Source organism: Pocillopora verrucosa, chromosome 7 (assembly GCF_036669915.1).
Source record: "Pocillopora verrucosa isolate sample1 chromosome 7, ASM3666991v2, whole genome shotgun sequence".
NCBI classification, from domain to species: Eukaryota; Metazoa; Cnidaria; class Anthozoa; order Scleractinia; family Pocilloporidae; genus Pocillopora; species Pocillopora verrucosa.
The window spans coordinates 15,935,661-15,953,787 of NC_089318.1; the positions used below are offsets into that span (position 1 = coordinate 15,935,661).

The 18,127-nt window shown below is 38.3% G+C and overlaps 1 protein-coding gene across 1 annotated transcript; it reads left to right on the forward strand.

Moving 5' to 3' along the window:
• Window positions 1-17,836, forward strand: LOC131770857 (polycystin family receptor for egg jelly). The gene is given in 18 exon segments (XM_066170221.1): window positions 1-25; window positions 496-882; window positions 2,494-2,574; window positions 3,060-3,182; window positions 3,829-3,951; window positions 4,197-4,319; window positions 4,950-5,078; window positions 5,245-5,944; window positions 6,172-6,748; window positions 7,194-7,409; window positions 7,667-7,804; window positions 7,901-8,095; window positions 11,684-11,908; window positions 12,482-13,198; window positions 13,301-13,558; window positions 13,948-15,240; window positions 16,108-16,276; window positions 16,386-17,836. Coding segments are annotated over 18 exon segments (6,930 nt in total).
• Window positions 17,837-18,127: the final 291 nt, after the last annotated feature.

The window sequence follows — 18,127 nt, forward strand, 5'->3', positions numbered from 1 at the left end:
ATGAATGCAGCCCTCAATAACGCAGGTTTGTTTATGCTTTCATGAAACATATTCCTCCTTTTTTCTCCCATGTTTTTTGTTATTAATGTTGAAACTTATATTAAATTCAGTATATAGAGTATAGGGGGTAGAGTCTACCTTGGCATAAAGTGCTCAATGCTGTGGTAGCAGGGTTAAGTATACATAGGTTAAAGAATTATAGAGGACGCATCGATTCTCTGTGACTCTGAGTTTCGCGCCTAAGCGCTCGTCAGACAGAACTTTATTAAATGAAGAACATACCTCCTTATATACAAATTAGATAAGTAGCCAATTAATTCACTAGAGTGATGATCTAATCTACGTGTGAAATAAGATTCTATAGAGCTATTGTTGGCGGCTTTTGAAATTTGTTAAGTAAAACTTATTCTCGTGGCGACATTTAGACATATTTTGAAATCGTCTTTTAAAAGAAGCTTCAGCTGAACTGAGTCATTTTCTATTACTTTCTCTCAGGAAGTGGTGCTGTCCCAGGTGAATGCAAATCGTACAATGTTTTAAATGAGCCGGGCAGATATTGGAGCAGTTCTGGACATCCTCTTTCATGCGATAAGAACCTTACCAGTGGCGGCTGGTACCGCTTCCAGGGTCCTGCTGGAAAAATGATGGCTACTCATTGTATTCCAAGACAAAGTTGCAACAGCCGCATGGTCGGCTGGATCGGTGGTGGCGATCACCCCACTATAGCTTACCAGAAGGTCACGAGAACAGTATATATGCATCATAAGTCAAGTTGTCAGTTCTTGTCTTACCCTGGGACGGATATACGTAACTGTAGTGGATTCTACGTTTACAAACTGAAATCAACCACCACATGTTTCCAACGGTATTGTGGTGTTAATGGTAAGTGTCACATCAAAAACATAATTTTTTTTAGCTGTATTGCATATAGCATTTTTTTTTGTGCAGATTTATTTATTTTTATTTTAATTAATTTATTTAATGATTATTTGAACACGGTAAAAAAAACCACCAGGTAAAAAAAATTCCAATTCAATGACTAATATCCTAAGAACCTAAAAATCCTAATCCTAACATTGTTTTAACTTATAACAATGTGCCATTTAAAATCTTGATTTCCAGGGATGCCGTGTTTAATAATTATGATTGAGAAGGTGTTTAAATTTGTTCTATGAACCAGACTCTCTTATGTCACAGGCCCTAAGCTATTCCAAAGGATCGCGCCGCTATAAATAAAGCTATTTTTCATGTAGTTAGTTCTTGGAAAGAGGCAAACAAGTTTGTTTACCAAGTCCTTCAGAGGATTGTCTGATTCATTTCACTTTATAAAATTAGACTTGAGATATTCGGGAACCAGACCTTAAAAAGACTTAAAAACCATCAAGGCTTTCTGAATTTAAGGTTGAGATTTCAAGTCTTTCCAACTGAGTTTGTGAAACAAGAAATCGGCATATACGTCATAGTTTGATGAAGTTATTAGACGCGCAGCACAGTTTTTGTAGTTTTTGTAGCTTGTTAGATAATTTTTTGCCACAATTACCCCAGATTAGGCCGCAGTAATCAAAGTGAGACTAAACTAGTGAGTTGTTTACATTAAGTCGAGTGGATTCGCTTTATGGCTTTATGGTCATTTTACACAGTTTATCAACGTAGGAATACCACGCTTAATTTTCACCGATATATATTCCAAGGGATTTCGCAGAGGAAACTTTTTCAATCGGAACATTATCTATGGAAAGTTCGAGTGTATCAGATAGAGTACTAAATCTTTGACTGGATACTGTTTTCTCATGGCTGGAGGTTGCCTGCGGGGTAGACTGGTATTCTCTCCGCCACCCCGTTTTTATTGGTGTTCATACACTTTGTAACGCGTGGGGGTGGGGTAAGGGGGGTGTAGGGGAATGTAAAGGACAGCTCGAGAAAGAAAAATGGTTAGATATTACACGTTGTACCATTTATTGCAAAAGTAGGCTTGAATGTCCACATTTCCGGGCAGAATAGATGTCTGGTAGTACTGCTTTGATCCAAATTTCTTACATTAATTGTAAAATTGGGAAGTAAAACAAAATCAAGTTGAAAAGGTTACATATACAGTAGAGATACGGGCGGCTCTAAGTTCCAGTGATATGGTTTGGTCTTTCTTTTTAAAAACAGTGTTTCTCTTTATGCGGTTTTAATTGTTCTTAAGCAAGTTGATGAATAAAGAACACCCAGGCAAATAAAAGTGCAAAACAATCATGGCGTCCCAAGCTGTTTTATGGAATTTTTCCTATAATATTTAGGTAATTCTATCAATATCTAACGAAACTGTGGACATACCATGTTTTGGTAAGATTCAAAAGTACCTTTATCAGTGCTGATTTAGTATGAAAATTGAAGCACTTATGATGCTTGTGGGTACACGTGGGCGCTTTAGTATTTGGTTTACTCATGATTAGTTGGGCATTAAGCCATTAAGTAATTTCTTTGTTAGAATGATTTCGTCTTCAACAGATGCGAACGATGCATGTTCTACCAATCCTGGCTCAACTGCATGTACCTGTCCATCTGGTTATTCAGGCACTCCTTGTCGAGGTATGTGGGTTATAAAATTGATTGATGGTAGTCACTTCCCTCTAGGAAGCTTGGTTTAGAGCTTCATCGCTTAGAAAAAAATCGAAAAATCGTATATTTCCCTCCCATTTGATAGTTTGTTTTTTGTTTTCGTACTTAGTGCAAATTTGAGTAAAGCTTCACATTTTAGATTTTAAGTGAATCCTAATGAAACGAGAAAGTTGAAATACTTTGGAAGGAAAGCCATTGGTCGTTAATGACGCTAAAGGATTAAAGGGGATGGCCTTTACGATTGATTTCTGCCCAGAATAAGGTTTTGTCCGATATCGATTATATCGCGATTTTTTCCCATCTTCCGATTAAATAAGTTAAAAAGATAATTTCATGGAATTCCCACGGTTAGGAATTGACATAATTTCCTCATTAGTTCTTTTAACCATCTGCCTTGTCCTTGTCTTAGAAAGGACAAATTGTTTATTGGTTTGTTGTCTTTTCCTTGTCATTAGATAACGATGAATGTACCACAGGAAGCCATAATTGTCACTCACAAGCCACATGTACCAATACTCCTGGAGCCTTTATATGCTCTTGTAAAGTTGGTTTTACTGGCAACGGTGTATCTTGTAGCGGTAAGTTAGTTTTGACATCTCTTAAATCTCTCCAGGTTCCCTAAAGCTTCACGCTGAAAATGGTGATGAGGTCTCCTTATATGCAAGTTTAACAGCATACCATATTTGGACAAGAAAAACAACAATAGGTAAAAATGAAAAGCTTGAAAAAGGTGGTGGGAATTACTGGTGTTACAGCCGCAACATTATTTCGAGAAATCCAAGGATCTCGGTATGTTAAGCAGACAAAATAAACCTCTCAAGATGCTAAAAAAAAAGTGGGGGTGGGAAGGGGGCGACTAGGAGAACAATGACAAGAGGAAGGAATTGATTATATATAACTGGCCTCTGTTGTGGAGTTATCTTTCAAAGGTAAGTGGTATGACCAAAGGTAAAAATCAACTTGTCTCATACGGAAGACGGAGTGATTGTTCGAAAATTATTAATAATGTTCACCTAAAACGAACGGAAGGAACTTGAAAATCCCACTTATGGCAGAACTCCGCTACAATTCCTTAATTGCTAGATTGCTTTTAATGTAGAGTTAGTAACTTAAGCTGTAAACTTTTCAGTGAAGAAATCATCATTCTATTGAACAGATATTGATAAGAGTGAGGTATTAGCGATATCAATCTACGCCACCCTTAGCTTGTTATCATTCTTTTAGATATCGACGAATGCACTGATGGTGCCCATGACTGTCACCAAGATGCCGATTGTGAAAACACAGAGGGTGAATTTACTTGTAGTTGCAAACAAGGCTTCACAGGAGATGGACGTCTATGCACAGGTAAAACATTCATACCCTCTGTCCTCCCTCCCGCTATTGGGCGCTTGTTTATCTTTGTCGACTAAAAAAGGGAAAAAAAAGTTCAATAGATAACTTCGTTTAAATATTTTGGCAGCCTATGTTCATCCCAGAGCTCAAAAAGTCTCTGAAAATGTGATTTTTTTTTCCATTTCCACGCAAAAAGTTAGAGTTCTCAAAATGTTATAGTTTGTGTACACGAACTGATTACGTTTCCCTGGCGGCAGATGTTGATGAATGCACAGATGCCTCGCATAACTGTCATGCCAAAGCAGATTGTTCCAACACTTATGGCAGGTTCAACTGCACCTGTTTTGAAGGATATTCAGGAGATGGTGTTACATGTATTGGTATGATAGTTGTTATAAATACTTAATCTACAACCATGCAACCATACACAGTGTTCCTTAATATTTTTGATCGAGATGTCTCTACATTGAAAGTCTTTGTGGCTTTGCCGATACAGTTAATGCCCACAATTACTAAATGATCACCGAAAAAAGCAGGATAGCCAGCCGTATAAAAGAAACACTTATGGCAGGTTCAACTGCACCTGTTTTGAAGGATATTCAGGAGATGGCGTTACATGTATTGGTATGATAGTCATTATAAATACTTAATTTACAACCATGCAACCATATACAGTGTTCCTTAATATTTTTGATCGAGATGTCTCGACATTGAAAGTCTTTGTGGCTTTGTCGATGCAGTTCATGCCCATAATTACTAAATAATCACCAAAAAAAGCAGGATAGCCAGCCGTATAAAAGAAAAAAATAAACAAACAAGCAAAAAATGAAGAGCACAAAAATACAAACAGGAAAAATAAAATTTTTTTTTACCGTTTACATCGGCATAATTTCCAAGGAGGTTTTTACCACCCCTTGAGTTTTCCAGGACAACCATTAACCTTACCCATGATACTGTATGGTATGTGGTCACGATTTAGAACTTTGAACTAAAAAAATACAATCCCACAGACATTGATGAGTGTACCACAGCAACGCACAACTGCCATGGTGTAGCTCACTGTTACAATAATAATGGATCATTCACCTGCGAGTGTAGGACTGATTACCGAGGAGACGGTATTTCTTGTGAGCCCTTAGGTAAGTGAGATAATTCTTCGTTTGACCATCACAAACTAGAACCGATAGTAACCCCCTACAAACGCCTATGAAAAGAAAAAACCTTCGAGGCATACAGGTTATCTCGCTTTAGTGTGATTGACTCATAAAAATGCGTTTAACCAGTTCATTGCATCTCGATCAACAGGAGATTTCCCAGTAACGATTAGGGATATATCCAAGGACAAATATTTGGCAACGACTGTCAAGCGGTCTGAAAAAAGTATCCATCAGGCAATCACCGAAGATCTTCCAGATAAACCTGTGTTGGAAAGTGTCATGGAATGGCGTTTAATCAGTGAACAGGAGCTGGCAGCTTCTGAATCACCAGTGGGAACTTTAGTTAGTCAAGGAACTGCACAGTGGAACATAAATAGGCGATCCGTACCTTCTGGAAACTATCTAGTAACATTTACTGTGTCTATTAGAGTCGGTGATCCAGCATCCTCAGAAACTCTCAAGGCTTTTGATTACGGCTTTATCAAAGTTATTGCAGCTCCTTTGCGAGCCATAATCGATGGAGGAAGTAGCGTTCTTTGGGGTTCTAGAGACGCTGTTACAGTGGATGGATCCCTTAGCTATGATGGAGATGTTGGTCCTGGAAACTCTAGCGGGCTGAAATTTACCTGGTCCTGTTATCGTCTTGGAGATAATACTTCCGTCAGCAATAACTGCTTTGGTTCTTTCAAGGGAGACGTAACTCTAACATCCATAGAAATTATCCCTCGTGGGCTTAAAATAAGACACCCATACGTTCTCAGACTAACAGTGTCCAGAGATGATCGAAGTCATTTCGCCGAAATTATTTTTGAGATAGCAGCTGGTGAGATACCTCAAGTTAGCTTAAGGTATTTTAAAATGATTGTTTTATTCTATTCTTCCTCTCTTTCAGTCGTCTTCTATACACAGTCGTTCCGTTTTGTTAAACCCTTAAGAGTACATTACAAATTGCTGATTACAGTGGCTTTGTTCTACCTTCAACCAATCACACGCAAAGCTGAGGCCTATGTTGACTTGGCCTTAAGCAATGTTAAGTGTGTCATCAATCTACTTTAATTCTCCTATTTTCATGCAGGTGTTTCGTAGACTGTGGTAAAGTAGTGTCTGCTTCGAACAAGTTTCGAGTGACATCAGAGTGTCTCAATTCTCCCTGTATTGGTTCTGAGTATATATGGCAATTAATGAGGTTGAATGATGATTCAAAACAACTGGAGCGCATAGCTATCTTACCCAATATGACATCAACTGCAATAAATGCAACCAACATGATTATCAAAAAGAAATCCTTGCAGTCAAGCTCAAAATACGCCCTGAACCTGACTGTAATATCCCCCGGTGGGACAGCAGGATTTGCAGTGCTGGAGTTTGAGACAGCTGGACAGCCCCATAGCGGCTACTGCGTGCCATCAGCCGTTGAAGGTTTCTCTTTGGAAACAAAATTTTCATTTGAATGCTTTGAATGGCAAGATAAAAATAAACCACTATCTTACGAATTTCGCGTCGGAGACGAGCCAATATCCTATGGCACCTCTGCAAAATCTGTTTCAACAGTCTTACCCTCTGGATCACCGGAAAACGATTATCAGCTGTCCATCAACGTTATTATTAAGAATGCTGTTGGTGTGGCTGTTGTAAAGAAGCTCTCTGTAAAGGTAATAATAAAACTGTACGCCTCAGAAGAGGGTTTCTCTGAAAGGACCATCGAATGTACCCAGAGGCGCAAAAGCACAACTAGGATTGGTACGTAGCGTTGAATAGGCTACAAAGCCCTGGGGAATGGTTATGCCCCCTGCACACCAGTTACAATAAAGTTGATGAACCACGAGTACTGGGGAAAGCACAAACGTAGGCGGATAAAACGGGTGAAGTTTTCACCAGTCTTAAATGGAAGAAAGGAAAAGACGAATCAACGCAATAAAAAACAAGTAGTTTTGTTGATTTAGTGACTTCAGTGACCACGATTCGTTTTAAGTACAAGTGAATCTCAGCAAGTCGAGATTGCTGAACCAGTCGAAAGGCGCAAGATATTTTTGTAAAAAGAAAACTTTATTCCGCCATGTATTAAAGCCTTCTAACGCTTGTCCTGTTTTCCAAAAGGTGGTGCCATCGACCCAACTCGATCCTTGCCGTTCACAGATAGAAGAAGTTTCTAGCAAGTTGAAAGGGTTTGTCATTGGGGATGACAGCGACTTGGACAAGTTTCTAAAGAAGGGTGAAATTAGTCAAGCCTCCCAACTTGCTATTACTGTCCTCCAATCAGCTAACGAGGAAACAAAGTGTGGGCAAACGCTAGGCAAACATACCAAAACACTAGTGGGTCTACTTACCGTGATAATATTTTTTTCAAATTAGCTGTGGAGAGCTGTGTATTTGTTTGTTTCTATGCTTTTTTTCCCGATAATCTGCTTGTTTTTTTTAATGTCATCCACAAGTAAGCATCTCATACACTTATATACAAATTAGCTGTTGTATAGTTGATATTAATCTGAAGCATTAATTTCAAAATTTAGTTATCCCTTGTAAGCGTTTTTAACTCCTCAAATCTTTAGATACTTAATTTTCCGGCGTAGATTTCAAGGACCTTGGTGGAGAAGTTCACCTCCATAAAGCCGGAGGACCTTCAGATGTCTCGAACTGTAATGAGTGTAGTAAAACTAGCAGGTGGTAACCAAGAAGCCTCATCTTGTAATGACTGCGGTAATTCTGCGGTAAGAATCTTCCCTTTTCCTCTTTTACACATAAACTGCGACGTATCAGAAAACACATGAATATTGTTTTGATCGCAATCAAATGCCTTTCTTAAGAATGAAACTATGAAACTAACGGATGCCACAACAGAACTACTAAAGTCTGCCCTTGGCGACTTAGAGGAACCATTTTCTGATGAACTGGAAGAATCGGCTGTGAGTATCACCGCGTGTCTAAAAAACGTTCTAAAGTCTGCCCCAGGGTCGAACAAAGAAAGTGGCGATTCAAGGAAGAGCACTGAATCTGAGAAGGTATGACAAAATTAAATTTACGAAATTAAGTAAGTGAGTTGTATTATGTTACCCTGTACAAACCAAACTTAACTTCTACAATTATTTGCAGGAGGATGAGAGTGTTTGTGTGAAGATGTAGATTTAGCCAAGCCTAAAAGGGGAGCTCTTGTTAATTTATTTTCCATCCCTTCGTTATCCTAAAAACTGTAATGAAACTCTTCGGCATAGGCTGTAGAAGAGTTTCTTCAAGGGGATTTAGGGACCAGTCTGGGAAGGGGGGGAGGGGGGGGGAAGATGTTCTCACAACTTGCAAAGTGATCGACACATGCATGCTGGTCAGCGGTATCTTCAAGCAGCTAACGACCTTCGTTGTTATTCCTGATGTCGAAGGTAGTGTTTTCTACTTCAGATGACGTGTATGACGCAAGCATCAGTCGAAATTATATTGAGCGTGACGCTTAGTTTCGGTTTGGGAAAATGAGCCAAAATTGAAAGATACGACAGTAAACCACTTCGCGCTAAGACGAGAATTCGACATCACCGGTCGACTGAAGAGTATATATGTGAGGACAGTGAGTCAGAGAAACAATACGCCAGAACCGTATGGGCTTCTCTTATATCTTCTCTTTCAGTCGCCAGGTATGACTGCTTTCCCCAACGTTTTTCCCTAACATTCCAACCTCCTCTGATAAGCTTAGAAAATTAAAAACAAAAATCATTTTCCACTTGTGTTTGAACCTGTTATTTTTTTTACCTTTTCTCTTTTGGCTATTCTTGTTTCATGATCGTCGACTGTCTGGAAATACCCGGCGTCTTTTATATATATATATATATCTTTCTCTTATTTAATTCAGTGACCTCTATTGTAACTGCAGATAATTTCCATGATCTAAGCCACTCTAATTACCGAAATACGAAATTTGTCTAACATGTTTCTCACGTTGCGATAGTTTGATTTAAAGGAAGACAAGCTAGAACAAAAAATATCATAATTAAAACTTGATGACAAAGAAAGGCTTAGGATTCAACCATAAAGACATGCAAAAAATTTGAGATAATACATGGTTTTACACCTCAGACCATGTTTGAAATGTCAATCCGTAATAAGTTATCTGGATTGGGCAGGGTGTGCGTGAGAATAAGCTCTCTTGTCTGTATCATTAACTTGCTAATCGCTCCTGTTGCAAATGTTTTGATGAGGTTGGGCTATCAGGACAAAGGAATTGAGGATTTTTATAGGCGGTGAGTTTATTCAAACCTGGAAACTATCATCGTGAAAAGCCAAACTTGTGCCTGGTAACTTATTCTTATTTTGATAAACTAGTTTTAAGGATACAATGTTTTATTAAATAACTGATGTATAGACTGTGCATAAAACTTTAATTTGACTATACTTTTATAGCCAATTTCAAACCTAACACACAATAAATTGTTAGTAGGATCAGAGGAAAATTGATGTGCGATACATCTGCAGGAATTCAGGTAATTATTTTAGTTACATGAAGATTAACTGATAATAGGAGAACTAAGAATATTCAGAAGAATATAAAATTTGGTTGAAAAATCAGAATTCGGCACAGGCCGGATAAATAAGATTCTCAGAAAAGGAAATCTGCATTAATGAAAAAGCCAAATAAACTTTTTTAACACCTGCCTGTATTTGTATCGCACGTAGTAGAGTCATTTGACATATTGGTAATCCTGGTTTTAATTTTGAAAACCCACGCGCATGCAGATTTACTACAAACCTGTAGTTTAAGCCTGCAGTGACTACATATTTTTGATGCACACCTCAGAAGGAGAACAAATAAATTTCAAGTTTCTATTTATTCAGTTTTGGTGAATTTGAGTCAAACATTCATACGACGACAGATTCAAGAAATTTTCACAGCTAATTTACAGGGTTAGCCTACCTGGAACAATAACTTTCACGTACAAATGAAATCCCTGTTTAACAAGAAAAAAATAATCAAGAGTTGGTAATTATCAACAACCCAGGGTCTGCCTTTAATTTAAAACTTAAGAGAGTGCTTAAATATAGAAATTTGCTCATGCGCAAAGGAACTATCTGTAGTAAGAGAGCAGGCTCTCCTTGCTTCATTTAAAAAATACCGAGGTTATCATCTTTCCACAAGGTCAGTGGACAATAATGAGAGTGAATGAGACTGATAGTGTCTATGTTATTTGAGCAAATATCCAGAGGAGGTTTAAAAGTAAGATATGGTCTGCATAACTCTCCTATTTTAAGTTAATTATGAACTTATAAAGCTAAGACATTTATATTCTTGCTTTGTGCATTATGTGGTCATATGCCTTGTGACGAATTCCTCACATCAAAGTTATTTTTGGTATAAGCAATGGCAAGAAACACCATGCACTGTTACTATTTGAGCAATAGTATTTAATGCAATCTAAATAATAATATTAAATGTTACAATGTGGTTACTTACACAGCCAAATTATATAATAACACAATTCCGAACGAAGGAAGTCAGGTTATTGACTCACCTGCTTCAACTTTTGAGTGCTTAAGGTGCAGAGAAATAGATACGGTAAACAATTACACTTAATACAAAGCTGAAAGTTGAAAACCTAAAAGACACACATCACAATCATCAAACCCTATGCATCCCAGCAAAAATAGGGTTGTTAAGCGAAGAGGAAGTGGCTCCATGCTTTGTGAGACAAATCATTTCCTGAGCTCGAACGAATCGAGTAGAAAGCATGAAAATATGGCGCTGAAAAGTACCATGACCAAAAAATGAAATTCACTCCTCCCGCAGTAGGGCTAATACAATTTTATCCGTCAGATGTTTTTCACCACACACTTGAGGTCAGTAATTTAATTCTCAGATTTTTGACGGGCTCTCACATGAAAAATTGACAAACACAAATAACCGTGCTATAATTAATTTAAAGATAACCCTGTAAATTAAACATCGCTGACTCAATCTAATTTTACTTCAATTTTAGGAAAGGCCATTACTTCGGTCTTAGGGTAAAACACACATCTTCGCTCCGCTGGTATCGTTGCTTTGCGAGTTGATCATAGATTGCAGAATACTGAGAATTACTGTTAAACTACAACCTCACTGGTTTGATTTCCTGCTCAAAATATGGGTTACAAATTATTTTCTTACGCGGCTTACATCTATCACCTACGCGAGGCCTCCGTGTTATACCTAGCTGTGTGGTACGCTGCAATAAAGTTTAGCGTCCGAGTATGCTTACTTTATTATCCTTTGCCGGTGTCTCCTGGCGCACGCTAATTGGGTATCCAAGTTACTCACACAATCGCGCCTGCGCATTACCTTCTCCTTCACTCTTCCATTACGTAATGGCTAATGCCGTTCTCCGCGCATATGAAAAGTAGTAAATTGTTCAGTCGGTCGTTCGGTCGTCATAAGTCCAAATTTTTCGGCCTGATGGGTTACTAATCCTATTATTTCCGATAATTATAGGACTACGCTGCGCGCACTGTGAGCTCAGCTATTACGACAAACATTATTAAACAAATAACACTTGCAAAGGCTTAGTCAAGGCTTAGCTAATTCCTCAGACATCACATTTAGTGGAAAATTTCATTAGGTTTTTTTTTTACTACAGGAGAGTGTGAAAAAAGCTGCTGAAAAATTGGACGCTATGAATAATGCATTTTTCACCCGTCTTGTTCCCTCTGAAAATCTTGTCTTGAAAACGCCTGGCTTGACATCGACCCTTAAGAAGGTATCTGCTGACGGTATAAAGGGTCTTAACATGGAAGATGGACCAACAAAATTTAAACTACCAGGAAACCTAGGGAATATGGTTGATGGAAACATAAATGCAAAGGTAAGGATTTTTAAAGTGTAGATAAAGAACAAACCTCGCATTTCCAAATTGGATGTCATTTGAAAATATCTGTCAACGCTTTTAGCGTTGCATCAAAAGTTTGAACCTTTTGTTTAAAATTACTCTCCATACGCCACTCATTGCTCAGAAATTGTATTCGATCCAATAGCTTTGATAACTAAGTGTTTTGTAACACTATTTGAAGTTTATCCGTTACAATGACTAGCCTACACATTCTCTACTGCAGTACTGTGAAAACGTCATGCACATAAACTCTGAAATGTTTCCCAAATACACTACATTGTCAAATAATACGTGGTATATATATTGAAGCAGGTTAAGTTTCTCTTTTGATAAATTTCGTTTAAAATTTTTGCCGTAAATCAGCAGAATATTGATTCTTAAAGTGTGAAAATACTGGTTTAATCAACTGAACTGGTAACCTCGGGGAGTTTCTAAAGCGGAGAGTTTCTAAAGCTGATTTTTCGAGGGTCAGCCCTCCGTCAGAGCAAATAGTCTTGCTAGTAAATTACGCCTTTTACTTGAAATAGTATAACCTCCGTGTTTTTGCAGATGAAAAGTGCTGACTTTAATCCGTTCTCTTGGGACAATAGCAGCAAGAAAGTCCAGTCCAGTGTCATTAGCCTCGAGCTTCAAACGGAAAATGCAACAAGACTGAATGTTTCAAACCTCGATGATTACATTGAAATAGTTATACCTATTTCCACCCCTCCTTCAAATACCAGCAACGGATCAGAGCATTATTTTCTAAAGCCAAACAAATTGACTGTGAGGAGGTATTACGCAGACCTAGCAGATGTACCTGTTTCCATTAGGCTGGGAGTGGCAAAAGAGGAGACATTAGTTAAGATGCTTGTGAAGTTTGCGTCAAGACCTACCACAGAGGACTCTGACCTCAACTTTAAGCTTAAGCTCACGTCAAAGTGCGGAAATGTGACAAAGAGCGAGGCCAAAGAAACTTTGTGTATTCCAGAAGAGAGAATAATTACCGTACTTCCTACCGAACCAAGTCACATTTACATAGGTTTATTATTGGAAGAATCGAAAAATGCAAGCAAAAATTCCAGAGAGAAACGGTCATGCTTCGGGCATGGTCGCCAGAGACGTTCATGCGTTGGCGTCAAAGATCCACCTCCGAAAGGGATCCTTCAGACGATTTTACCTCAATATAACCCACAAACTGATGTTAACTATACGTTGACCATAACCCAGTCAAGTTGTTTGTATTGGTTTGAAGAGGAGGAAAAATGGACATCCGATGGTTGCAAAGTAAGTATGAATCCAGTTATGATTTCAAATAATGACTTATAAAGGGAGAACCGACCTATAAACATGTACTGATGGCACCTATTTCTTATATTTCCTTGGCAGGTCGACGTGGGCTCTAACACCACGCATCTCAAATGCCTCTGCAACCATCTGACGTCTTTCGGCGGAAACTTCATTCAAGCTCCCAATCCCATTGACTTCGACAAAGTTTTCACGGAGTTTGCGCGACTTAGCGAGTCGGGCAACATTTCAGTGCTCGTGACAATTGCATTTGCGTTCCTTATTTACTTTGTAGCTCTTATATTTGCAAGGAGGGCTGACAAAAGAGATCAAAGCAAGGTATGCATTTAAATTTTGCATGTAATATTTACGCACAAATCATCCTGCAATAGTAATACAGTTAAGAGCTTACGATGAGAAAATCAGTAGTCTCGCGTTCTTTCTTCCTTTCTTTTCTTTTCTCATTACGCTGTGTACCAAAGTGCAGCTTTTTCTTTACACTTTCTCTTTATTGCCCTTAAATCCAAAGATATTGAAGATTCTGTCAAGCGATGTGAATGGAAATTAAACTGTCTTTTATGTAGGTGTTTTCGCTGGACATTTTAATAGTTTGGGTGGGGAAAATAATACAAAGTTGTATCTCCCAGTATCAGCTCAATGATGTAACTATTTTTATGGGACCACCACCGGGTTAACAAGGTAAACTATGTTGTAATTACTTGATTTCGCAGACTTTCCCACCGCCACAGATAAATCTTGTTGAAGAAGGAATGTACTACTACGACATGGTTATCAGCACTGGTGTTTGGAGAGACTCAGCTACAACGGCAAACGTAACGATTAGCATAAAAGGAGACCACAATGAACATGATCTCATCACTCTTCAAAAACATGCTGATTTACAGGAAGTTTTTAGTCGAGGAAGTATAAATGGTTTTGTTCTGGTTACAAACGAGTCATTAGGAAATCTAAACGAAATAACTTTGGAACACGATAATTCAGGAGAAAGTCCATCTTGGTTTGTAGAAACAGTGATAATCAGAGACAGACAAACAGAAGAACGCTGGGTGTTCCCCATAAATAGATGGCTCGCACTCGAAAAAGACGATGGGCAAATAGAAATTAGTATAAAAAGCAAAGCAGCTACATCCTTTTCGGCGGAGGTGAGATCTCGCTTTGGGAGAAAGATAGCTGACAGCCATTTGTGGATGTCAGTCTTTGGTAAAGCGTGCAGTAGTACATTCACGCGTATGCAAAGAGTGTCGTGTTGTCTTTCAATTCTCTTCAGTGCAATGATAGCCAATGCCATGTTTTATAATATTGGCGGGGAGTCAGCGGGAGCAATACAAATTGGACCTTTCAAGTTCTCCTGGAGACAAATAGTCGTTGGGGTACAGAGTGCTATAATAGTCGCACCTGTAAATATACTTATCATGTTTCTGTTTAAGTCTAGTAGAACAAAGGAGAAGAAAGAAGACAAATATAAAGATTCATTTCAGGCACAACAGCTCGTCGATGAAGTAAATGGTCAAGGCTGTATGCTACCACATTTCTGTGTATACATCGCTTGGTTTCTCTGCTTTGTCACCACTATGACAGCAGCAACATTTACGTTATTTTATAGTTTAATGTGGGGTAAGGAAGTCGCTGAGCAGTGGCTGGCCTCCATTCTTATTTCCAATGGACAAGACGTTTTTGTTATGCAACCAACAAAGGTCATGTTAGCAGTTATTTTAGTTTCCTTTCTTATGACTAGAAACAAACAGGAAGATGTGGAAGACGGAGATGTAAAAGATGGTGAACTTCATGACGATAACGTGGATTTTTTAAGTGATAATCCTAAACAACGCTTTAAACAGAGCCTCATGGAGAAAATGCGCATACGAAGCAGAAAAGAGGCTCAGTTAGCAAGTAAAGCGAGGGAAATTTTCTTCCATTTATTATTTGTGTTTCTGCTGTCTGTAGTCTGTTATGGCAACAAGAATGAGAATCGTTTCTTGATGACAACAGAGATGAAAAATATTTTCGCAAGCTTTGATCAGGTATGAACCACTTTGTTTTTATATCTTTTAAAGTTGAAAATCGATAACATTAAGGATAACAGTGATAGTGATAATAATGATAGAAATAACGATAACGATGATTAGTAATGGCAACTGAACTGAGTGGAGTCCAATTCGGTTTGTAATCAAGGAGTGATTTATTGCTTACCAGTATTAATACTGAGTGAATTGGGCGATATAAAATTTTGTTAGCAGAATTCAAACTATGACTAACTTTGAGAGAAAAATTCGGCATCTATGATTGCTTTTCGAAAAAAAAATGAACAAACAAACAGACAAGCAAACAATTTTTTTCTGACGAAATGCGCGACAATGGCGTGCACATATGACGAGTGCTATCTAATTACACAGGCAAGGCGCGCACACTGGTAAAAAAAACTGTGCAATTAAAAGCATGGCACTTACATTGTCCTAATTAATACCCAGACCGGGATGATGAGAATCAATCACGTTCGATAATTCTGTTACAAATAGACTTGATTACAATGATCATGATGAGATTTATTTCATAATGAGTTAGAGCGGTGTAGTGAAGTAGGGAATGGTGTAGTCGCAGTGTATTTGGAACGGGTTTTTGTGGGACTTGATCAGACAAGGCTAATGAAGCCTGCTAATGATGATCTTAGTTCCCTCCTTCTACAGTTCTTATCATTCTCATTCATCTTTTTATTAGGCGAAACGAAGTAAAGGTGGCAGTACTAAATGCAGTGTAGAAGTTTGGTTATGTTAAGTTTCTGAATAACATATAAATCACTCCCTTTTACTTAACTTAACTTAACCCAATACAAGTCAATATTTAGTTCCTCAATCTAATTATGTGAACTTACTTTTGTGTTCCGTGTTAAGGTGACTGATTCGCGAAGACTGTCGAAATGGCTGGCAGAGAAGTTTCTACCAAACGTATACAATCAGGACTGGTATAATGGCCTCGAAGAACCAAATGATGTTTACATCGCCAATAAGATGTCCATACTGATTGGCATGCCTTGGATGCGACAGTTAAGAATTCTTAAAAGTACGTTTGATGATAATTACATTTGACTCAATTATAATACTATTTTAATACGATTAATTTTATTACGATTCGTTTCAAACTTCTGATTCCTTTTTTTCGTGTCCTGAAGGTCATTGTAAGTCACTTCCTGCAACTATAAGAGACTGCTACTACGATTATTCTCCAAAGATAGAGGACACAACAGAGTTGAGTCTTCCAGGCTGGCGGCCACTTCCCTTTAATACATCCTGGCCAAAGGCACTTCGAATTTGTCCAAAACCCTGGCGTTACCAGACAGCTGAAACGCTGGACACTGATCCTGTAAAAGCCGTGTACAACACTTATGGAGGAGGTGGTTACGTAGCCGTCTTGGGATATGATGAGCAAACAGCACGTGGCGTTTTAGATGAAACCATTGGCCATGGATGGCTTGATCGAAGTACTCGATCAGTAATTGTGGAGCTTGCGACGTTCAATATCAATACAAATTTAATTAGCATTGCTACGTTTATCTACGAAATGATTGCAGCTGGTGCAGCCTACACAGTTATGAGAGTGGACACCCTTGAGTTGTACAGCACAGAGTCGGGGGCTCTCATGTTTTATCTCATTTGCCAGTTTTTATTCTTGGCAATGGTGCTATTCTACCTCATCATGATGTTGTTTCACCTTTACCGACAACGGTTGGGTTTTTTCAAGTCTGTCTGGAATATGGTTGATTTCTTGATGATCATCTCTTCTACAACGTCCGTTACGTGCTACATGATGAGATCAAAGAAAATCTTAAACAGCATCAATGCAATTCAAAAAAATCCTTTCGAAATAATTCATTTTCATTCTGCTTTAAATTGGGCCAGCTGGGAAAATGCTTCTATTGCTCTCGCGATCTTTATGGTTACAGTGAAGCTCCTAAATCTTATTCGTTTTAATCCTTACGTCATATATTTGTTTTCATCTTTCCGCCAGTCTGCAGGCTACCAACTGTCCTATTTTGTTTTCTTTGTCATAGTATTCAACGCGTTTGTTATATCAGGAATGCAGCTTTTCGGAGGAGTAGTTTATCATTACTCTAGTTATCTGCATGCTGTCATTTCGCAATTTGAATTTCTGTTGGGTAAAGCAGTCCCAATTGCTGATCTTCGCAAAGACAAACCTTTTATCGGTCCAACTTTTGTTTTTTTTTTCATGTTAATGATGACGATATTTCTTATGAATATGTTGGTATCTGTCCTGAACGAATCCTACACTGACGCTAAGGATAACGCAGAAGGAAATTCAGAAGAGCTCGAAATGGCGCGCTTCATTGGGGAACGTTTCATGGACTTATTTCAAGAAGGAAAAAGGCGACCAGAATTTAAATTATTTTGTGACGAAACAACTTTTGTTAACATGTGTCGTTCCGAGGCAGAACCGTTCTGTTTAAATTCTCAAAGTCTTCTTCAGTGCACGGAGGAACGGTTGGGAAAACTAGATAAAAGAATAAGCGCAGTCATGAGACGGACAGAGAACATCGATGGTGATGAACTAGAGGAGGAGAAAGAGTTTCATTCTCTGCTCTTGTTATTGATTAATTCTCATTAGTATTAAGATACGTTCACCTTCATTTTGAGCCGATTTTAGAAAGAACTAACTTTGTGAGATCTCGATTCTACAAAGCTTCAATTCTTTAAGTTTGAAGTAGTGACAAAAGTTTTGTCAGTGGACAAGCACGATCATCTCCACAACAGGAACCTAGAACAAGTTCGAGTTTATTGATTCTTCATAATAGGGTGCTTTTGGTTCCCGAACAGTTCTGGCTTATCCGGCTCACAATCGCAACGTTACTTATGGAATTCCCAAATTATTTTTCAGATTAGATATAGGAAATCTGAA